This window comes from Protopterus annectens, chromosome 11.part0, assembly GCF_019279795.1.
Source record: "Protopterus annectens isolate FY-2018-M chromosome 11.part0, PAN1.0, whole genome shotgun sequence".
Lineage (NCBI taxonomy): Eukaryota > Metazoa > Chordata > Ceratodontiformes > Protopteridae > Protopterus > Protopterus annectens.
The window spans coordinates 1,073,351,803-1,073,377,052 of record NC_056745.1 but is presented as its reverse complement, the minus strand read 5'-3'; the positions used below and the strand labels follow the sequence as shown (position 1 = coordinate 1,073,377,052).

The window sequence follows — 25,250 nt, the reverse complement described above, 5'->3', positions numbered from 1 at the left end:
TCTCCAACAAATGTAGTGAGCTTCTGAAAATACTGTAATCCTGTCCTTTATTACAAATACTGTCATATGCATTTCAATACCTAAGGCTTATACGTTATCTAGTTATGTAAATATTCTCTGCATGGCAACAACAAAAAGGCTTTCAATGTTGGTAATCCTTTAACAGTATGCTTATTAAAGCTTACTTGCATCTTACAATCTCAGACAAGCTTACCTGATGGTCATTAAAGCCTTGCTACTTAAACACAGAGCAACAGGCAGTGCAACACATGCATTTTCTGAATAATAATAAGCATAAATCAACAGTATAAAAATATGACAGAAAACCAGAACATTCTGCAAAATCAAGGACAGATGAAAAACCACTGTAGTACTTGTGTCTACCTTGGATAGGGGGATACTCTGCTCACTTATACTAAATAACTGCTCCTTGCCTTGCTTGGACACATCCAGAGTCACTACATGGGGGAGTGGGTTGCAACAAGCATGTCACAATTTGAAATGTCTCTGGCTGACGGTGATAGCCCTGACACATTTGTCATAACTCTCAACCTCAGAGCAAAAAATCTGAACAAAGCCATAAACAGAAGTGGGACAAAGGCCCAAAAATAAAGACAATTTTTAAATATTACTCTCATAAACTTAGACAGATAATAGAATAGTAGGTCTTGCATTAGTATGAATTTTCTGAAGGGTATAAAATCTGAAACTCAAATGTCTGTCATTATTTTCTAACATCAGTCTTTAATGATTTGCCACTAATTTGCCTGAAAACCACAATTGTATGAAAAACAGACCAAACATGTGATGTAAAAATATAAAATAGCCACACAATACAGCTGGGAACCTGTCAAAGAAGGGACACTTTTTAATATTAGTACTGCTAAGTTGAGCAGCTGACAAAATAAGAGAATCTACATGCATTTCTGAAATAAAAGTAATCTATAACTCTGATCATTACAATTATTTCTTACTTGTAATCCCTCTACATTTTATTTCAAAATTGCCATTTTGCGGAGGGATTATTAGGGGAGAGCAACATTTTGAGCCAAAGTCAGGGACAGTTGAGAGGTTTAGATATACCTAATTCTATAAAGTGATTTATTTGTGCGTACCTCTCACCCTCTTGACGCAGGAAATCTGGACAAGGCCAAATTTATTGGTGGAATGTACAGACAGTACTATAAATTGCTGTTGTATAAACAGACAGCTGATAGAATAACATGCATTTATCTAAAGGGTATGAAGTCTGAAACTCATTGTCTGTCATTATTTAGTGACTTCATTCCTAAATGATTTGCCAGAAAACCACAAATTTTATGAGGAACAAACCAAAAATAAGAAGGAAAAATCTATTCATTCTATGGAAATCTGGACAGTTGAGAGTTATAGTTCAGCCGGGGCTGTCATTGAGTTTGGTGCCCCCCCCTCACAAAATCATGTTTGAATGGGACCTCCCACCTGCAGCCATTCCAATGTCCCATTACTTGGCTATTTCACCCCATTTACCATAAACACTGTAATGTGCATACTGATTTACTTCTACAATTATTTGGATTTCATTTAAAATTTTGATTTTACATTTTATAGCACAAACACTAATAGACATCTGATAAACAAAGTAATGCAGTATCACAATTAAAATAGACTTAGCATTAAAACTTCTCTGCCCTTGAAACTCATATTCATTGAAACAGCACTGAAACCCACATTCAAAGAAATTACATATGGCCAGTGACAGATAAAGATCAACTTTGGGCTGTTTTCAAATCATAGGCCCCTTGCACATTAAACATACATGTGCTCTTTGATACACCTTCCAGATTGTATTAAATTATATTCCTTGTATAATACAGTACAGTTGTTAGAGGGTGTTTTAAATTTTCTGTTTTGAACATTTTTCCAGTAAACAATGAAACAAAATGCATGCACCAATAATGACAAAACTGCCCATTTCAGAACATTGCCATCATAAAAGTCTACTCAAACTTCTACAGTCCACCAGTATCAGTAAATATGTACAATCTCTGCAGAAGTAAACGTCATCTAAATAATTCCACATTAAAAAGATCTGTAACTAATGAAGAGGTTGCTGCTAGCAAACAACTTTATATTTCATTATTTCATCTACAAATAATGTGCATGTTTCCCTTGAGGAATAAATTGCCCATGTTACATTAAAAAAAGTGATAAGCTAGTAATACTGCAATAGGGAATGGATGGCAAACTGATAACAGGTTCATAGTTACTAAGTATTTCCATCAAAGAGGACATTCTCAGGACTGCAGCATCCACCCCCTTTAAAAGTACAACACAGTAGAGTATCGGCAATGCATCTACATACTGTGTGAGTAGAACCCACAGTCTACTGCATCGAAAGCAAGTACACTATCTGTTGTGCTATTAGCAATGGAAGCTGACTCAGCATAAGCAGCATTAAACTTTTCTTCCCCAGAAGCTCTTAGCTCTTTGTAAAATCAACTTGACACTCAACTGTATCTCTCAACTTTGCAGCACATGAGCACAAGAAATATGGAAAAAGCCAAAATTTATTGGGGGGGGGACAAAAGCCCCAAAACCAGGGACACATTTTAAACATTGATTGTATAACCTTGGAAAGTTGCTAGAATAAAATGCTGTGGAACCACCATGCATTTCACTGCCAAGCCTTAAACCCAGGACCCTGTGCATTACAGTCAAAGCAACATACCACTATGCCAAATCAGCTGTAACTTGAAAGACGGGAAGACTGAAACTTAAATGGCTATCATTTAATGAATTCAGTTCTCACCATAGCTCTCAACCTCTTAGCACAAAACACCAGGATAAAGCCAATAATGGGGGATTACAGCTCCAAAACATATTCAGTGAATTTAGTTCTCACCAAAGCTCTCAACCTCTTAGCACAAAAAACTTGCATAAAGCCAATAATGGGGGAATACAGCCCCAAAAAGGGGATAAACTTCAAATATTGATCTTATAAACTTAGAAAATTGCTAGAATAAAATGTTTTGTGTTACCACGTACTTTCTGAAGAATATGAAGTCTAAAATTCAAATGTCTGAAAATCCACAGATTTTTATGAGGAACAGAACAAAACTGTGAGGCAAAAATCTGAAGGCTTTTTGCAAGTGGTGGTGGGTAGGGACTCCAGGTTCTTGCTATGTCTATCTAAGGTTGAGGGTTTATAGGTTTATAGGTAGGCACTAGGCTATTGGCCCTAAGGCCTATATAAGCCTAGCCAAAAGGTACCCTGGCTTTCGCCAACAAAGAAAATTATTTTCCTGTGCCACTGTCGAGCAGAGCCACAGAAGTGATACCCGGGGTGAATTTCTTATGAAACCTGGGTTTCTCTCTAGCCACCTGTTATAGTTAACTGGAACATTTCACACACACACACACACACACACACACACATACACACATACACACACACACACACACACACACACGCCCTGTTCTTCTGAATCTGGGTTTCTACTCATGCATGTGCGAATTTTGGGATTTTCTTAGTTTGGTTTTCAGCTGGTGGGGGGGGGGGGCTGCAGTCCAAAAGGACGAACCGCCACTGGCATAGCCTTACAATGTAGTTTATAAACAATAAGAATAAAACTATAACATCTGGCGCTACTGACTGACTTACTGTAAGGATTTGTGATTTACAAAGGCAGGGACAAAAATAATAAGATACATCAGGTGCATTCTTTCAATAGAGTCACACATAAGAGACATTTGGTGTGTGTGTGTGTGTGTGTGTGTGTGTGTGTGTGTGTGTGTGTGTGTGTGTGTGTGTGTGTGTGTGTGTGTGTTTGTGCGCGCGCTCGTGTGCGCACGCATGTGTGAGAGTAAATAAGGGGAGGTGCCTGTGTCATTCTGATGCATGGGGTGATTTGCACTTGTAATTATAAGAGATTCAGATACATGCAAATTAGCTGATAATGAGGTCTTTCTTCATTGTGTATGTAGTTTTGAATTATAATTTTAGTAGACACTACCCTCGTGAAGCTGCAAGGTCACTCTCATAAAGTACAGAGCTCTATTATCTGTCATTCCAGAACTGCAAGGAATATCCTTATACCATTTTACTGTTTATTTCTTAGGCACAATATTGTTGGGTATTTATTATTATTATTATTATTCTGCTTAGTCTTGTAACACCTGTAATTCTTTGGTATTTTCAGGACTTGGTTGGTTATGGCTAACACTTAAAGTATTCTGATTTGCCAGTGCTGATGTTTGCATTTAATTGGTGTTTTTCTTGTTAACTGCTTTCTTACAGCAATGTTATCCACCCTTTTTTCCTCCCAGTGTTTTCATCCAGGATTACTGCCTCTATTTTTCCATCTGGTTCTCTGAAGTATTTTGCTAAAGCACAGGCAAGGGAAAGGAGCAGAACCCCAGGCAAGGAAAGGAGTAGAATCCATGCAACACAGTTTTGTAGCATTTGCTGTTCTTATCCGTTAAGTATGGCTTTTAGTCTGGCCTTATGAGCAGCTACTTCAATGGCTTTGTTTACATGGCTGCATTATATGGTTGAGAGACTGGCAAGGTATTTTGTTGCAAGACCAGCATTCACAAGTTTAATGAAAAGTTGTGGTTGATGTTTTAATGTGGTGACTGCGCAGCATCTCCATACTGTGTGCTACAGGTGCTGCATGACTGATGTTTTAGTTCTGGTTGTACTATGTGCAGAGGTAGTAAATAATTGTCACCTTTGCAATTAACATGCAATCTCCCACTTATCTGCATTTACATTTAGCCCACTTCTTATCACAAATTCCACTTACCATCTATGCCATTTGGTGGAAGCACTATGCATGCACAGACAGAGTGATTCCCACAGGAGTCAAAAGTGTGGCCTACTTCAGTCTTTTTCCATTCCCATCCCCAGCCATCCCACCTACACTTCCATTTATAGACACTGCACCAATCTCCTTTCAACTTTTGATTAATATCAATTCATTCCTTTAAGTCTTAACACATTGCTCAATTTTTAAATAATCCCCAACATGTTTTTCTTTCCTTTTTAACTCTTTCCTGTTGGAAAAGGTGTAAGTACTAAAGTAATAGTAAAAAGCCTTCACATTAACTGCTAAATGTTAATGAATTGAAATAATATTATAGCTGTTTCATACAGATCATAGTTCTCCTAAAACTCATCATTTATAGGTGCAAAGTGTCCTTCCACTTTTATCTGCTATATTTCCTACCCACAGGTCCACTCTAGACTTGACTTCCACATGGAGTTAAAAACAAACAAACAAGCTTCCTTACCTCTTACAGTCCAACAGCCTTACATGAAACACCCATTCCAACTTACTCAGTTCAGGTGATCTCAGTCACCAAGAAAGATAACAGCCAGGAAAAATACGGGTCTATATTAGATCAGCGAACGCTTAAACAAGCGAATGCTGATTGGTCGACCTTATTTTAGCAAAAATCAAAAATATCGAAGCAATAGAAACTCAAATTTTTTCCTGGGGAAAGAATTTGGTTGTCCGTTTCTGTTGCTTCAGTGTTTTCAGTGCTGTGGTGGAAAGTTACGGGTCGGATTCAGGTAAGTGTGTGATTGTGTGGATGTGAGTGTTAGGGTGGGTTAGGTGAGTTAGGGTTAGGGCTCGGGTTAGGTATGTGTGCTATTGTGTGGATGTGAGTGTTAGGGTGAGTTTAGGTGAGCTAGGGTTAGGGAGCGGGTGAGGTGAATGTGGGATAGTGATGGACGTTAGGGTTAGGGTTTGGGTTAAGGTAAGTGTATAGTTAGTAGTGTGTGCATAGTTTAGTGTAGGGTTAGATGTGTTTTATGGATATGGATAGCACGATCCAAGCAGTAAAAATGTTTTTGGTCCCTTTAGTTTTATACAAAGTTCAGGCATATTTTTATTAACCAGGGGAGAAGTTGTGGCTAGCAATTAAGAAACAACTGAAGGATTTTATCTGGGATGGGAAGCTGGCAAGAGTGTAATGGGATAAGCTGATCCTTCCAATAGAACAAGGTGGTTTGGGATTACCTGATTTGAAAGGGTATTTCATGGTTGCACATTTAAGGCTCCCATAAATAGCACAAGCAGAAAGCTATAATTCAAAGTGGAAAGAGATGGTGAAGAAATGGGGAGAAGTTCAAGAACTAAGGAAAGACTGTGATTTTGCATGCAGATCCTTGAGGAGAATAACAATAACCATACAGAATATTATATTCACAAAGTAGCAGAAAGTGTTCTAAGAACTATGACAACATGGGAATGAAGAAAGGAGATTCTACCGATAGGGATGACTGCAATTAGGGATAAAGACAAAAGGCAAGAGGGACTGGAATTTACTGGAGAAAACTGGCAAAGGAACCAAGGTATTGGGAGCAAATAATTAGATAGGGAAATAATAGAATGGGAAGAGGCCAATAATTTTTTTGGACTGCAGGATAGAAATTGCCTTCCTTATAAAGGACTGATATCAGGGTATAGGCAAAGTGAAAGAAACAGGGGGATCCTAAGCAAAAGACTAATACTGGTAGAGTTTTTAGTAGACTAGAAGAGAAGCTGCTGTTAAAAAAGGATAATTAGTAGAGCACATAAACTGTTGCATGACAACTGCAATAAACAATTAGAGGGCGTTAGAAAGGATTGGGAAGGGGGACTGGATAAGCAATTCACAAAGAAACAATGGGGATATACGTATGTCTCCCAAATATGTAACAAAGTCTAGAAGATTGGGGATCTTTGCTTGGAAGTGTTTACATAGGTATTTTTATACCCCAAGTACACTCTAAAGAATTGTTCCTCAGGTGGATAGCAAATGTTGAAGGTGTGATGGGGAAGAGATAAGTAATTGAGAACATATTTTTGGGAGTGTAATGAGTTAGCAGACTTTAAAAATTCCCTGCAGACTATTCATTCATAAATACTGGGTGAGCAAATTGATATAAGCAAGGAAATGATTTTTTTTAGCTATGATTCAGAATCTGAATTGCCTAGACATAGTAAGGCCTTCCTAAGTCTAATTATGGTAACTGCCAAAAAAGCATTTACTAGAAAATGGAAATCAAAGTCTAAACTGCTGTACTCGAAGTAGTGAATATAGTAGCAGAACTAAAACAACTAGAAATAGGATCCTTAGAAAAGGGTAGAAGCAAATTACATAGAAAAAATGGGAATCTTGGGAATGATAGATGCAGAATAACATTTTGGAGGAGGAATGAGGTTTAAAAGAAGGCAGGATTTGAATGTGCTATGTACTCTTTGAAAATTAATGGCTAGATTATAAGTGATGTATAATGTTTGCAACTAAAATATGTCAGTATGGTTCATTTTCATTTATATAAATGTATGATGGCCTATGTCATAAGTAATAATTTAATAAAGATGTTTCTTGTTTAAAACACCCTTCCAAATTCACTTAGTGGTCACTTGTTTTGTGTTCTCTATATTTTCCTTTAAAAATGAAAAATATCTCCACTATAATTACTTCTCTAAGTATTTCAGGAACAAAAGAAAATGTCTTACTGAAATCAACTCCATTGACTGACCCTCTCTCTATCGACAGGAACACCCCTCAAAGGCCTTTGATATTTTTTATTCTCAAATCAACCCATTATAAACAAACACTTTCCAACCATAATGAAAAGAATAAGAAGCACTGCCCTTATATCACTGAGAATATATTCAAAAAAATGAAACTTAGAGAGTTATCCTGACATGTATGGAAAAGAACAGATAATGTACACAACCACAATCCTTTTCTTATTTTACATAGGTCTTGAGGCTTAAAGCTAAAGCAAACAAAAATAAATTATTTTAAAGTAGGCAGTCCCAACTCACTTCATAACCTCAACTTTTCTGAATCTTTATAAACAGCACTAGAAATCTTGATACTCATCATCATCATCATCATCATCTTTCGGCTGTTCCCATTAGGGGTCACCACAGCAGATCATCTGTTTCCATTTCTTCCTGTCCTCTGCATCTTGCTCTGTCACACCAACCACCTGCATGTCCTCTCTTACCACATCCATAAACCTTATCTTAGGCCTCCCTCTTTTCCTGTTACCTGGCAGCTCCATCCTTAGCATCCTTTTCCCAATATACTCAGCATCCCTCCTCAGCACATGTTCAAACCAATGTAATCGTGCCTCTCTGGCTTTGTCTCCAAACCTTTCAAACTGGGCTGACCCTCTAATATACTTATTCCTAATCCTGTCCACCCTCGTCACACCCAGTGCAAATCTTAACATCTTTAACTCTGCCATGTCCAGCTCGGACGCCTGCCTTTTTGTCAGTGCCACTGTCTCCAACCCATATAACAGCTGGTCTCACTACCCTCTTGTAAACCTTCCCTTTCACTCTTACTGGTACTCGTCTGTCACAAATCACTCCTGTCACTCTTCTCCACCAACTCCATCCTGCCTGTACTCTCTTCTTCACCTCTCTTTCACACTCACCATTACTCTGAACTACTGTATTTAATCTCATTCACCTTTGCCACCTCTACTCCTTGCATCCTCACCATTCCTCTATCCTCCCTCTCATTCACACACACATATATTCTGTCTTAGTCCTGCTGACCTTCATTCCTCTTCTCTCTAGAGCATATCTCCACCTCTCCAGGGTCTCCTCCACCTGTTCCCTACTCTCACTACAGATCACAATGTCATCTGCAAACATCATAGTCCACGGGGACTCCTGTCTGATCTTGTCTGTCAACCTGACCATCACCATTGCAAATAAGAAAGGGCTCAGAGCTGATCCTTGATGTAATCCCACCTCCACCTTATACGCATCCGTCACTCCCACTGCAGACCTCACCGCTGTCACACTATCCTCGTACATATCCTAGAAATATTGATCCTTCTCCTTATTCAAGAACCAAAATCTAGGACCTTTCAAATATAAAAGCTTTTTTTCCAAAAATGCATCCACACTGTGCCCAACAGTTAATGAACTTTACAACAAGAACAACAATGCTAACTCCACCTATAATAACTGTTACACTACCGTCCACTTTAGAGAAATCACAGTTAAGACAATCCAATACCATCCAGAAAAAAAACTTCCCAAAAAGAATAGTCTAATCCACATTCAATAAATCCTTTCCTGCATGTGGCTGCCTCCAAAATTTACAAGCCACCATCATCATCATGATCATCAACTCCCCTTTTCCCAGTTCTACATGGGGTCAGACTATCATGTCATCTGTCTCCACATCTTTGATTCAGAGCCACTCTCCTATGTTCTACAAAACTCTTATAAAATACATCCATCCGTTGGCTAGATATTCTTATCTCCTTTTGCTTTTTTTCCTCTTTCTCCCAAATCTTCTTTATAAAATCATCTTCTACTTTCCTGCACATGTGGTCAAGCCTCTGTAATCAGTTATTCTTGACGATTCTCAGGAACTTCATCTCCATCTCAAGTTTCCTCAGCTGTTCTGTCTTTACCGCCCAGGTTTCTATGCCATACACAAGTGCTGATTGCACAACTGCTTTATATATCTTACTCTTCAGCTTCTTTGGCATTTTTTCACCATACACTAATCCAGATAATTTCTGCCTGTTGACTACATCACCTCTGTTTCTAGTTTTGGCTTCCTCATTCAGACTTCTCTTTTCCTCAACCACACCTCTGAGACACTTGAAGCTGTTAATTGTTCTGCTATTCCTACTTCTATCTCCATTTTCAGCTTCTTATGATATCTCCCATTTACTGCCTTTCATACTTTCTTGTTTGTACTCAGTTTCATCCCATATGCCCTCAGTTTTGCATTCTAATCCGCTATCGTTTGCTGATGTTCCTGTTCAGAGTTTGCTTGTAATGTTACACTGTCTGCATACAGCAGCTTTGTTGACCTTTCCCCTCTGACCGTCTTACTAATGTAGTCCTTCACTAGTTTGAATAGTTTGAATAGGAATGGGCTCAGAGCTGAAACCTAATGCACACCCACATCCATTGGGAACCACTTTGTGACTCTGAACACTGTTCATACTTGTATCATTTGGTCCTTGTACACAGCCTATATTAATTCTACCAATGTTTCTGGCTCTTCATACCTCTATAGGTTCAAGGGTTCATATGTAAGTACTGGGCTAGCTGCCCTTGAAGTCATTTTAAGCCTAGCATATTTCCCTTTTTGTTCTCGAATTAACCTATACCATTTGGTTATGGATTGGCCTTACCCATCCCATGGTTGATAATTATATATTACCCCTAATGAGAATAACTGGGATCATACTGTAGATAATCTGAAGGTCACAAGCATGGTATAAAGAATTTAGGAGCTGCCTCAGTCCATTAGTAGGACAACGGGTGGTCCTGGGATAAATTAAAGGATTTCACAAGTCAGCTTTCTTAGGACCTTGTCAGAATGTTTTCTTCAAGTCTAGGAATATCCAGTTAGACTCTTTCCTCACCACTGGCTTTTTCTCCACTATCTGTTTCACTGCAAACACTGAGTCTGTTGTACTACTGTTTTGAGACACCACCTTTCTTCTTCATCTCTTCGTATTTACTCTTCTTCCTGGGGTACAAGAGCCCTGGGTATTTTTTTTGAATTCCTATGCTTTCTTTCCAGTCAACTTTCAGATCTTCAGACTAGTTTCTGTTGACCTTACAACCTTCTCCATTCACTGCTACAGTTGTTTGTGGTCAGCAATTGTTTATACTGGAGCCGACTGTTTCACTATTTATGACTTTGAAATCTCTAATTTTATCCCATTGTCTTTTCCTTACAAGGAGGAAGTCTACCTAAGTTGCATGCTGATCCCTCATATGTGGTCTCTCACTTTAGGTGAATCATGTGTTGACCATCATTAAGTCATTTGCCAGGCAGAAGTCTAGAATGACCTTTATTTCTTTATTCTTATTGTCCACCCATGTGGACCTAGGCAATTGTCATATCTTCTTCTGTCTGTCCTGATATTAGCATTCAAGTCCCCAGTTATCAGGACCAAATCACTTTCTCACATTTTATCAAAAAGATCCTGCAACTGCTGCCCGAATCTAGTCTTTTCCTTGTCATCATAGCCCTGTTGTGGGGCACATACTCAGATTATGAAGACCGGCCTATTTTTACACTGTAGTATCATTGCCATGAATCTGTCACAAATTCTGATGACATCCCTCACTGTTTTCAGAAGACTGTTTCTGTCACCACAGTTCCCACATCATTTCTAGTTTGTCCCACCCCACCTGGACTAGTATACTCTGGATTCTAAACTTAGACACACTGTTATGCTGCCCTTCTGCCTTATCTCTTGGATACACATAACATCTAGTCTCCTCTATACTATCATGTTATCCACTTCCAAGTTGCATCTTGTCATGAACTCATATTGAATTTAGCAATCCTTAGTTGATTTTTGGCAGGTTAATTGGATTTATGTCCAGTTTTTGCTCAGTAGAGCTACCCCAGGTAACCTAGGCATGGCAACTGGACACCATCTAGCAAAATAGATTATTGATCCAGGGCTGTTGGACTTTATGGTGGGTGCTAATAGGAGCATGTAGACCTCTCATGCCATTAACATGGGTTGCCTGCAAAGGTCAGAACAGACTGGATCCTCAACTCACTTAGCACTGACAAATACCCATACCCCTTTTCAGTGATCAAATCACCTACAATTACTTTTTTCAAATTCATTCCAGCACATATGCAATTTATCCTTATCCACAGGAATACTTCATACAAATTCAAAAACACAGTAATTATCCATTTACCTAGAATCATTCATCCCACTACCCCATTGCATTGTTGGCCAATTGCAAACCTTACTCTTTTACAAAAATCTGTGATAAAACAGTCTATTGACAGATATTCAAATATAATAAATATGGTCCTTTATCTGACTGTTTTTAGAAAGGGTCACAATACTTTAACAGTTATATACACTGTAGTAGATACAATCTAAACTAATATGGAAAATTACAATCTAGCATCAGAATTATTTGTTGACCTAAAAATGGTATGTGATTATGTCTAACATACATTTTGAGACACTTTGCCCCTCTTGCTTGTCATTCCTCAGCCCTTTCACAGTGAATTGAGTCATTTGTTGTCCATTACAGATGTGTGGGTCAACAGGGAGTGGCCATCATTCAGGAAGTCTTCATGGGTGTTTATTTATTTATTTTTTGGCTTGCTGTTCCTGCCCTAACTCGTTGGATGTGATGTCTTATTTCTGTGAAATGGGCATGGTTATGCAATGTGATGTTGCAAGGAAACTGCCCTGCCTGCCCAATAAAAACTCTCCTTTCCATTTCCCATCCACATACTTAACCAGTGGCTGATCTCTCATGCCTGCCACTCTCATCACTGACCCATCTGGACTGCACATCAGCCCTCTCCTTCCTGAGAATATAAGCAAGCAGGCATTAACCTCTATTCCTTTCCTCCCTCATGCCAGCTCCAACAGGCACCTGAGCTGCTAAGTCATATTTTAGTCATATGGGTGCTATTCAGAGCTTTATCCCTCTATGTGAGCAGAGCTGGTTATGCCAAGTATGAACTGCTTATTCACAGACTTCATCTGCTTGTCTTTGGAGACAGTGGCATAAATGAATTAAAAATGTCTAATTAACAGAATATTCAGATGTTTATCAGGCAGTCAGCTTTCTGGTCTTGGTATCTTTATTGCAGGTGCTCCCCATTCATTTTCTCCTTTTTTCTTAATGACCTCATCAGCACAAGTCCACCCTCCTCCTCCTCACTATATGTTGATGACACACTCATTTTAAGATTAGCCCTAACAGCAGAGGAATTGCAGCAACTTCTCCAAAGTGATTTCAGTTTTCTCTAGAACTGGGTCAGCAACAACATATTTACAATAAACAGAGGCAAAACTGTTTACATGCTTTTTGGGATCAGCAAGTAACTAATAAGTTTACTGCAAGATCATACCTCTTAACCTCTTAGTGCAAAAAATCTGGACAAAACCTGACAAAATGGGGGGACAAAGGCCCAAAAAGTGGGATATATTTCAAATATTGCTCTTATAAACCTAGAAAGTTGCTAGAGTAACAGAGTTTGTGTTAACATACTTTTTCTGAAGGATTTGAAGTCTGAAACTGAAATGTATGTCATTATTTAGTGGCTGCAATCCTCAGATCATCCCAGTGATTTGCCAGAAAACCACAAATTTCTATGAGGACTAGACTAAAAATATGAGACAGAAATTTGGACTTTCTGCAGAAATCTGGACAGTTGAGAGGTAAGTGCAAGATCCTTTGGTATGTATGATAGAAAGAGCTTCTATTTACAAATACCTGAGATTATATAGATGCTTCTCTTTCTTTTAAAGAACATGTGAAAATTACAATTGATACAGTAACTCAACTAAACATTTGCTACACTGTATCAAACTGTCTTATTCCTGACTCTACAAGATCCATAGCAAGCAATGTATATATTCCTAAACTGGAGTATGCCCTAACAATGACAGCTCTTAAATTTATCTCAACTTTTTCAAACCAGAGTTAATAAAATTTGCAGGACCTTGACACCAAGCACTACAGCACTGCCTTGCAGAAAAGCCAGCTGATTAACTGTTACAAGACATGAAACTTTCTTCTGTCCTTATTAACCTTCATATTATTACATAACAATGGGTGCTCAGCACCGGGACAAAAACTGAGTATTAGAAAATCTGTTTCTGTCATGAGAAATAACACCAGTGAATGTTTTACACTGTAAAGGCCTTGGTTAGTTTATTAAAGCAACAGGGGAAACATCTTTTGTCTGCTCATTTCTGTCTGATGAAAGCAACATTAGAAGGGAACCAACCAGCTTTTCCACTTTTAAAACAATGTTATTAGACCACCTTAAAAAATGGACAAACTACACATATAAATTCTCCAGGTACATTGGAAAATATAACTCCTATTAATAAGCAAACACACTATTACATTATATCTGCCTTGATGGTACTCAAGCACATGATCCTATTTCTCACTTACAACTTATCCTCTCATTTAAGATTTTTCTTATTTAAAATCTCTTGACTTTTTTCCCTCTGTATCTGTGGCCTTTTTAATATATTTTTGCTCTGCCTCATGTGTTTCATGTCCTGTCAACAATCTGTATTTTTTATTTACTTTTTATTTATTTATGCATTTAACCAGGTAAGCCCACTGGACACAAATGACCTTTTCCATGGGTGACCTGGGAATACTGCCTGGCTAAATAACTTGCTTAGAATCACACAGTAGGAAAATGGATGTAGAAAGAATAATTTAATCTACTAATTCCTCCATCTCTGACATGAATAGAAAAAAAACTCTGGGCGCTGGAAATGCTGTTTTATTTAAACACCACAAAGCATTTGGGTTTACATCCTTAATCAGCGTGAATCTAATAGGAAAAAAAAGTAACATTACATTTTAAAAACTTCTGAATGACATCATGTGACACAACCCCCAATTGCAAATCTTTCACAATTAACTAATAAGAATTTTAAAACCACAGTATAAAACATTTTTTTCATAAAAAAATGCATAAATACTTTAATATATAAACAATATACCATCTATCAACATTATATTAAATCTAACTAAAACTGCAGTACATAATAATTTATTTTAAATACATTTGTTTCTTCCTCAAAACAGGCTTAGAGTTTACCACAGCATTAATACTAAGCTCGTGGTCTGCATGTAGATGCAAAATCTAATTATATTCACTAATCTCAAGCAAATTATTGATATCCCCACCTCTCATGTTCTTATATATCACATCTATTGCTCTGAATTAAAATTCATGTTCCAGACCTAATTCATTCATGTGCTTAGCTAGGGCATTAGTATTAATATTTCTACATATTTCAGACCTGTGTTCAATAATATGATATTTTAATTTTTGAGTACATTTTCCCACATAAAATCCTGAGCATTTTATGCATGTGGCCAAATATACCACATTCATTGTCTTACATGTTGCAAAACTTCTAAAGTCATATATTTTCTTTATTCTAGGATGTACAGATATATTAGCCTTTAAGATATATTTACAACGGGCACAATTATAACATGGGAATGTCCCATGTCTAGTTGTTATTTCCTTCCTTCAACTAAAATCCATATCTTTATAGCAAAGCCGTTTTTTCAAGCTAAAGCAATTCTTATAAGCAAAACTTGGCTTATTACCAATCATTTGTTTTAATTCCAGTATTGCTTCCAAGATACCCACATTTTTCTCTATATATTTTTTAACCTCATCACTTCTTCTATTATATGTGGTAGTATAGCATAGGACAGCCTGTTTATCTGTTCTTTTTCTAGGATCATGTGTACATCTTTAAATGGCGTGGGTAGACCTTCTCTGTCATTTATAACTTCATATTTAAGTTTATTTAATAGCTCATCACCATAGCCTCTTTCTCTAAACTCCAGCAGCATCTCATCCATTTGCTTAGGACACTTTCCTTCATCCCTGTTACATCTACTTACTCTTAGTAGTTTATTGATGATCGCTTAAAAGTAGCATCCATACTGTTACATGTATACTGTTCCTGTGTGTGTACCTGTTAGCTTGAACTTCCTTTATAAATATACACGTGTTAATAACATCATCATTTTTTGCAACCTTACATTCATAAAGCAGATCTCATCATAAGAAAAGCTTAATTTAAATTCAGAAAGGTAATTGTATTATTCAAATACTCCACAAAGTCGGTCAGTTTTACTAAATCACAACCCCAGGACAAAAAGATGTCATCCACAAAGCATTTATAAAATAATACATTAGATCTAAACTCAAGTGGACAATTATAGACAAATTCTTCCTCCCGTTGATTTAGAATAATGTCTGCATAGGTGTTGGCTATAGGGATATCCACAGCCACACCAGAGACCTGGTGGTATGCTTGACATTCAAACATAAACACATTATTAGCTAGAACAATTTCTAACAGTTCACAGTCAGTTTCAATATCTCTGTCATATATTTCACTATTCATGCATAAAAAATTATGTACAACATCTAATCCATAGCTGTTAGGGATCACAATAAATAATTAATTGATGTCCAATGTCACAATCATAAAACAACAAATTCCTACTGATTCATGCCATTCATAATATAATTTAGATAGAAAGTCTTCTGTATCCCGTATATAATTTTTAATTTTGAGATATTCACCCAATATAGACTACACATATAAGGATATGGGCTCAGTTACCCACCTCCTTCCTGATATGATAGGTCTCAAAGGGGGTGAGTCAAACTCTTATCTATTTTTGGCAGCCCATAAAGTACAGGTGTTATTGGACAGGAGACATTAAAATAATTAAATAGATCAGTTAAAATGTTATTCATTAATTGTAACTCGTAACTTGACATATTGACTCTGAATAAATCTAGCAATTTCAGATTAATCAATTTTAAAAGTATCTTCATCCTCCAAGAACTCATTCATAAGCAATATATAGTTCATTTTGTTCAAAATCACCACTGTGTTGCCCTTGTCGGCTTGTTTTATAATAATGCCAGTATTACTTTGTAACTGCTCTAATGCCTCATGTTCTTCATATGTTAAATTATAATGCTTATCTTTCCCTCTACTTTCATATAACTGCCAGAGTTCCTGCTCACAAACATTAAAAAAGACCATCACAATCGGGAAGCTAGTGGGCACAAATAGACTTGATTGTTTAAAAGACGGGTTAGCAGCAAATAGGGAGTCTTTAAAAATTAACTTTAGGTTAGGGTTTCTCTTAAATAGTTTAAGATCAGTGATAGCTTCAATCACTGTATTGGTATTGGATGGAATGAATTGCAGTCCTTTTTGTAAAAGGGAAATGTGATGAACTCAAAGGAAAACTAGATAAAGTATTGCATAGTCATTCAACAACCCTGATGCCTTGAGTGGCTCTGAGTCTGAGGTCCGCTGTATCTTCAGTTTCCTCTGCCTCCTCCTCTTCTTTGAGGCTGCCCCCTTGACAGATCTCTGCTCAGTGCTTCCACTCTCTCAGTAGGCTTGGAATAATGGAGTCAAGGACTGCCATAAAAACTTCTTCAGTACTCTGATTTCCAATCACTACTGACTCGCCATGTTTCTGGTTGGTAACATAACATTTGTAGCAGAGGTAGAGGATGATTCCCATGCAGGCATGTTACTTTCAGCACTCTGAATAGATATTCTATTCATTTCTTCCTATGAATTAGCTGTAGATGGAGTGATACCCTCCAGAAAATACATGGATTCTTTAGGAATAGTAGTCCTCTTAGCTTCTCGTTGTTCCCTGGGCCATGAGAAAATGTTCCCAGATCTAAAGTCTTTCATGTCTCTTAAGACCTTACATTTCTTTGTAAGCTGTAACCTATGTTCAAAGTTAACCATTCACTCAAGCTTCAGCTTATAAATATGCATAGAGTCTTTAAAGGAAGGCATATCAACTATATCAGCTTCAAGTTTCATTATTTCTTCTTTTAACTCATTTTCAACTTTGCTAACAAATTGGTTCATGAGGATCATATAATCAGCACTTAGCTTTAAGTTAATTTCTTGCCATCTCTTAAGAAGTTGCGGGTATGAGTTACCAAAAGAGGGAATTTTTATGATCCTAGCCCTTGTGGCACAATGCACATCCCCAAGCTCAAGATAAGCAGAAAAACTTAGGCATTGCCACTGAAGCCTTTTAAAGTCTTGAACTTTCTTTACTAGCATTCCCACACAGTTCAAAAAGTTGTCCACATGTTGAGCAACATTCTCATTAATATTAATATCAACACTCGCTACTTGTGAGGTTAGTGGATTAGTACGTGCCAGTAATATTTCATGTAGCGACTGACCTGCATTCTGTAAGCCAACACCTGTATTAAAATCAGAAATAGGCTGTGTCTTCTGTTGCTTGTCTCTTGTATTCAAAAGAGATGATGAAGTGCATTATGGGTTCTTGATAATTACTGTACATAAACATGTCAGGAACTGCAATTAGAACTTGCAATTAATATCTCAATTTGGGTGGACTGGCAATTTTCTGTTTCAGGATATCAAATGCTCTTTGGTGTTGTTCCAACCAGGACCAGTTTATATTTTTGCATGTCAACTCATGTAACGGTTCTGAAAGCTCACTCGCTTCTGAGATGCAATTTCCTAAATAGTTGACCATACCTAGAAAACGTTGCAAAGATGTGATATTTTCTGGAACTGGCATCTCAAGAATTGCTGCTTGCTTAGACAGATCTGGTTGTTAGCCAGAACTGGTAAACAAATGACCCACATAAATAACTTCTCTCAGCTTGAATTTACATTTCTGAGGATTCAGTTTAAGAGTGACTTCATGTGCACTATCTAGAACTGTCCTGAGATTTCTATCATGTTCGTCTTCACCATTGTCCCCTACAGTAATATCGTCTACCATGATAGGACATGGATAACCAGAAAAAATTTGCTCCATTGCACGTTGAAATACTTCACTGGCAGAATTAATCCTAAATGGCATTCTCAGAAATCTGTAGCTTCCAAATGGTGTACTGAAAGTAGTTAACAATGAAGATTTGTGATCCAGTGAAATATGCCAAAATTAACTTTTCACATCTAAGACTGAAAAAACAGTGGCATTTGGCATGAGAGCTGCTACTTCTTCTACTGTACCCATTGGATGATGAGGACGTGTAAGCACTTTAAGTCTGTAGAGCAATATATATATGAATATCATCTGAGCTTTTCTTATGAGCTACAACCATGGAGAATACCCATTCACTTGGTTCTTTTACTGGAGTTATCACACCAAATTCACCATTTTGTTGAGTGCTGTTTTCACTTTGGTCTGCATTGCTACCCCTTCCTGGTTGGTCTGACAATTTGGTTTACTTCACGTAACTGGAAGTTTGCCAAGCTCGTCTTTGAAAATATCAGCATATACCCAAACAATATTCTGTGTAAAACTATTGTGGTTGTTCAGACTTACATGGTGGACCTCTTTATTAAATTAAATCAGTCCCATTCTCAAATTCTCTTTGAGGTTTAACAGTGACTGCAGGTATCTTTTGACTATGTAAAACTGCAAGTCATAGCTGTTTCCAGCAGAATGGCATGTGAGAAATACTGCACCATCAGATTGGATCTCTTTACCTCCATAAGCAACTAGTTTTGCACACTTTGCTGAATCAAGTTTCTCACCAGATTTTACTTTAGCAAACATTTGTGCTGATAAAACATTGCATTTAGACCCAGTGTCTACTTTAAGCTCTACAGGTTTCACATTAATTTGTACAGTGCAAAACATTTCACTCTTTGCTGACAACTGATAGTTTACTGTGTTAACAGTTGCATCAATCACAGAGACACCATTAACATACTAAGATGGCTCATGGCTTTCTGTTTGATCTACTTGCATCTTAGGATGCTCCCTTGTATTAAAAGTAGAAGTCTTTTGAAGTGATTCCATTTTTTTTTACATTTGTGACATTGCTAAGCACTTTTCTCATTTAGGTCCATGGTTGCTTTCACAATTACGACAGTTAACAATAACATTAGGTGCTGTGGCCCCATTCACTTTATGGTTGAAACTGGGTACTGCCACATCCTTCAGCTTATATCTCTTTTTTACCTTAGCTTTCTGTTGTACACTATCAACATTCGTATTGGTAGCTACTGCATGAGATACTGCATGCATGCTTTTCTTATTAATAAGCATATTTGTGTGCTTCTCTGTAAGCTCATATTTGACAAATCACTATGGCTTTGCTTAACATTAAATCACTATCTCAATGAAAAATCTTTCTTACTGCATCATTATTAACACCACACACGTCTGTCCTTTATCAACACATCTTGCAAATCACAAAATCTGCACGGGTTAGCTTTATTTCTCATGTCAGTAATATATGCTGCTACAGTTTCACCAAGCTTTTGATTTCATGTGTAAATATGTGCCTTTCCATTGCAATATTCATTTGAGGGTTACATATTTCTCTAAATTTACATTTTAAGCACTCAGGGTCTTCACGCGTTTCAGCCTGTATCACAATATGGTGGTTTTCTTCCTCCCCTGGATGCACAGCAGGTGCATAAACAAATGAGTGTTCCCTCTCAATGGCTTCTGAGTCTGCTAAATTAAGAAGTATGAATGCCTTTTTAAGTGTGTCTTTATCAGAAAATGCAGCCTGTATGAAAATATCATATTCTTGTTCAGACACTCGCCAATTCTCAGCAATATTATCAAACACCAGTGGTTCAGGTCTGCAAAATCCCTCTGCCATAACAACAAAATAAGTTTAAACATAAGCATAGACCAGGTACTTGTAATTATGCTCAAATGCAACACAATCACCTTTAAAAGGCATCACCTTAACACTGCAAATGATGTGAACATTCCAGAACCTTCAGACACTTCAAATAGCTTTAATTAATGTGAAAAAGTAGTACATTGTAAAGAAATGCAGTTGTTTTTGCCTTTTTATACATTTTAATACTTCAGAAATTGTTCTGAATACTTTTGTATTTATTTTGAATACTTTTATCAGTATGTTGCAATTCCGGACATTTTGTTTATCTCAGTAATTATTTCAAGCGTTTTGAATATTTTGCCACACATTTGGCAACTGAAAAATCATTTAAACTATTAAAGTACCTTTGAATAACCACTGACCTGTTTGCGAGTTCACTCATGTATATTTCTTCACTTTTAACTGTGTGCCTCATGGCTTATGTGCTGCTTCAACTTTGGATCCCATTCTGACACCATTTCACTTGTCTCAGTTATTTAAAAGAGATGATGAAATGGTGTAATGGGTTCAAGATATTTATTGTACATAAACATGTCAGGAACTGTAATTAGGACTTATATTTAAGCTAACTGATTCACTCATTACTTCAAACACACTCACATGTGCATCTCCATTCATGCCTGCATTCACTCTGGCTGACTGTATAAAATGGCACTGATCTTGCACGTGCTCAGTAACTTAGATGCATGCACTATCTAGCTACAGTGGCCGACTACGTACAATACACACAATGATCTACATCATCCTAGAACAAATTTAATGAACCACACTTAGCATCCGAAACAGACCCAATAGTAAATTTTATTTATTTAACATTTCTTTACTGGGAAAGTCCAACTTGGAAGAAAGCCAATTTTCAGCAGAAGCCCGGGAAGAAACGCTCCAGACACATGTCTTTGAAATGTGGGAGGAAAACAGAGCACCCAGAGAAAACCTACACACATGCAGGGATGACTCTACACAGAAGGCACTCCAGGAGAAATTGAACTGGAGAACCTCTTGCTGTGAGGTGACAATGCTACCGCTTCACCACTGTGCCTTCCAGTGCAAATGCAAAGCAACAGTGAACAACAGAATCAGATGCAATGGTTGACCAGGTCCACAGAGATGTGTGTAATCCAAAAACCAAAAAATTCCAGACTCTGGAAATGCTGTTTTATTTAAATACCACAAAGATTTCGGGTTTACACCCTTCTTCAGTGTGACTCTAATAGAAAAAAATAACATTCCATTTTAAAAAATTCTGAATGACATCATGTGACACAGCTCCCAGTCATAATTTTTTCACAATTAACTAATAAGAATTTAAAAAGAAAAACAGTATAAAACCATTGTTTTCATAAAAATGTATAAATACTTTAATATATAAACAATAATATATTATATCATCTATCAACATTATATTAAATCTAGCTAAAACTACAGTATATAATAATTTATTTCAAACAGATCTGTTTCTTCCTCAAAACAGGCTTAAGGTTTACCACAGCATTAATACCGGGCTCCTTTTTTACAGTCCACTGGAAGCATCTGATGTTCTCATAATTCATTAAAACTATCTAAAAAAGGTTTTCATTCATCCCACTCTTAGTTCTGAGTGGAAACACTTTTTCCACTTTCACTATTACATGACCTTTCAGGACCTTTTTGTCTGTCACCCTGTAAAGGCAGAATTGCCGCTTCGCAGTACTTTACTCTTCAGTCTGATTTGCAGCTTGGCTGCATTCCTTCTAGAGTCAGCATGTTCTCCATGTGCTTGTGAAATTTTCCATTGAAGGCAGTCATTTTTTTCCATATCCCCAAACGTAAGTGATGTGCCAACGTAGAAACGACTCTAGGTTATGTAATACTGAGAGTAGGTGAGTGTGTATGCTTTCTGTGATGGACACTTTGCCCTTTCAAGACTTATTCTAACTCATTTTTATTGCTCACCAGGTAAGCTTCAGCTCCCCTGTGACCCTAAACAAGATAAAGTGGCTATTAACACTAATGAGTGAATCAATGAATCAAAAAAAGTCCATGATAGAATTTATTTTATGACGGGTATTTGTTTACTCTGACTTCAGTGCCATAATTAACTGGCAATCCTACCTCATACTTCTTTGTAATACCAGAATCACTTCTTCTGTCTTGTACTTTATTATTTAACATGCTCAATAAGTTTTCTCCATAACACTACAGCATTCTGTGTTGCAAGTGTCTCATAAAATTAGCACTATACCACAAACTTAGATGAGTGATATATTTAATGAAAAACAATAAAGACTAATAAATAACATCACAGAAAAAACGTGTTGCTGTATTACTATGAAATACTTGACTAAATGGTTGAAAGATATAGTTAAGAATAAATGATTACACAGCATGAAATTTCAAATGCCAGTGACAAAGTCAACACACCGGCATCTGTGATTTTACTACTGAATTATATGAGCACAAGTTGTATACTGTAAAATAGCAAGAAAGTTTAAAAAATATAAACTTACTTTTTCTAGCTAATGGCATTCCGGCAAGGTAACGGTATGTAACATTAATTGATCCTGAGAAGTTAGATAAATATTTAAAAGTGTGGACATAACCTTCTGAATTCAGTTGATGGGTAGAAGTTTCTCTAATAAGCCTTTTGTCACCTTCCTAAAAAAAAAAAAAAAAAAACGAGTAAACAAAGACAGAACTATTTAACACACCAGGGGCAGTATGGCACAATGTAAGAGCATTTTCAAGAGCTGCTTGGAACAATACCAATTTGCACATAAAATAGTTAGAAATATGCTATGCAAGAGCATTCTACTTGGTTATGCATGCTATAGAAACTTAAAAAGGACCTTTCTGAAAACTTCTGTTTTGGTAGTGATCTTTTAATCTCTGCAGAAAGAAAGAAACACTTCATGCAGTTTTCTACATCATATAAGTACTACACATGAATTATTCCATCTGGAATGTCTGATACATTTTTACCACTTTTAAATGAAAATAACGCAAAGGAAGAAACTCTCTGATGAGTTCAAGAGCTTAATATTTAGCATTGAATACAATATGTTCAAAATGTACATCTTAGGCAATCCTATAGATACTTTTATGCATTCCAACAACCATTATATCAATGCAAATGAGATGGTCTTAATATTATTTTTTTTTATTTTCTATATTATATATTACAAGGTATTTGAATTATCTAAAACTTTGCAATTGTACACATGTAAGATATTTTCTCTGGTGACCACAATTTCTACAATGTACATTTCCGATGTCTTTGCATTCTAATTGCCTCTATGTCAGTTGAAATCATTACTGGAAAAGTGAAGACTCTTCAAACACCTGCTGGGTTTTGTCATGTGAAATGCTGCAGACATTGAGAACTGACTTATCTGCTGCCATGCACAAAGACTGTTCTTTTTAAAGATAGTAGATTAGATAAAAGTGCACCATAGGCTGTATGTTACCAGGCTTGACAGTAGTAAACAGACTGAGTTTGGGCACCATGCATTGTGGAACTCAAAGTTTTACAGGTGCTGTGATTCGACAGCAACATAAAATCAACCCATAAAACAAGGGCTACAATTTACTTCAAAATGTAAATTAATTTGAATTGCATATTGGAAGGGATCTGTGAGTACACACCAATGATAATGTTATAAAACTGAAACTGGCACATTAATGGTATTATATATGAAACAAAGAATTATACTTATGGTCACTAGCAGCTGTAGTTTTCCAGATGGTCTTGTGTGTTTCACAAATATATGCAATTAATAAACCTTCATAGGAGTCTGGTCCCCTAGAAATGTTTCCTTTACATTCTGTGGTGTTGCAGTCCTTAAGAAGGACAGAATTAAGGGCTGCTGCAGTCCAGCCCCAGGGTTTCAAAAAGAACCCCACCACTTCTGGTAAGAGCTGCAGATAAAAGGGACTGTCCACATAATTGTGGAAAATGTGATTGAGAGACATATTAGCTGTAATATTTGACTCATGGACATGTTAGCTGCAATGAGGAAAGACCTCATTAATGGCTAATTTGAATGTCCCTGAATCACCTATCATCACACCATGAGTGTAAATCAACACTTTCCTACAGTAGCTACCACTGGCAGCCCATGTATCACTTTGTCACAGGCATTGGTCCAATTCAGTCTCCCACATACATGCATACATTCAAACACACACACATACACACACACACACATACATACATACACACACACACACACACACACACACACACACACACACGTGAAGATACTTGCACACACGTGTACAAACATACCACTTACCTACCATTTAGTGTGCAAAATGACCCTGATATATCTTCTTATTTTTGTTCCAGCCCTTGCAAGTCATGGATCCTTAAAGTAAGTCAATAATGCCAGACATCAGAGTTTCATTTTTCTTATCATTTGTAAAGTGCATTATGATGTTGCTCTATTACATTTTAAGTGAGTCCAAGTAATAGTCTAAAACCGTCCCTGATTTACAGTATCCTCCTGATTTTGTCTCATATATATATATATATATATATATATATATATATATATATATATATGTGTATGTACTCTGTCCTTTGTAACACATGGACTGTTGCAGTCAGTGAATAATGTCAGACATTAGAGTTGTATACTTGCTTCAGTGTATAAAATACATACTAATGCAAACTTTTATTCAGTTAGTCTACAGAGCTAAGGCTTTCGGTTTCTCAAGCTGCTTTCTCTGCCAAGGGTGCAAATTTTAAAATTTTACCTCCATTTTTGCTTTTCACTTTTTTACGACTTAAGTGTCCAGTGGTAGAGCAGACAAATAATATTCTTTTAAAGAGATGGATGTGTGCTGAGGCTACATGGTTTGATTTCAATTACTAGTAGGTATTATGTAGTAGGGCTCAATTAATTAATCAATGGGGTGGCGAAAGCCGATACACTCTGGCTAGGCTTATAAATGCCCTCGGGCAGATAGCCTAGTACCTACCTTTGAACCTATGAACATATTTTGGGTTCAACATTGTAAAATGTCAACCTTTTGACATTTCAGGATTTTGTGTTCAGTAT

General features: G+C 36.9%; 1 protein-coding gene across 11 annotated transcripts in view; it reads right to left on the bottom strand.

Annotated features, from left to right (window-relative positions):
* Nucleotides 1–25,250, bottom strand: part of MGAT4C (MGAT4 family member C) — a 3,121,932-nt gene that overhangs the window by 44,235 nt on the left and 3,052,447 nt on the right. For all 11 annotated transcript variants that reach the window (XM_044088415.1, XM_044088414.1, XM_044088413.1 and 8 more), the window contains one exon: nucleotides 22,698–22,845. In XM_044088415.1, the coding sequence (XP_043944350.1) occupies nucleotides 22,698–22,845 (148 nt within the window). The remainder of the gene's footprint in view (nucleotides 1–22,697; nucleotides 22,846–25,250) is intronic.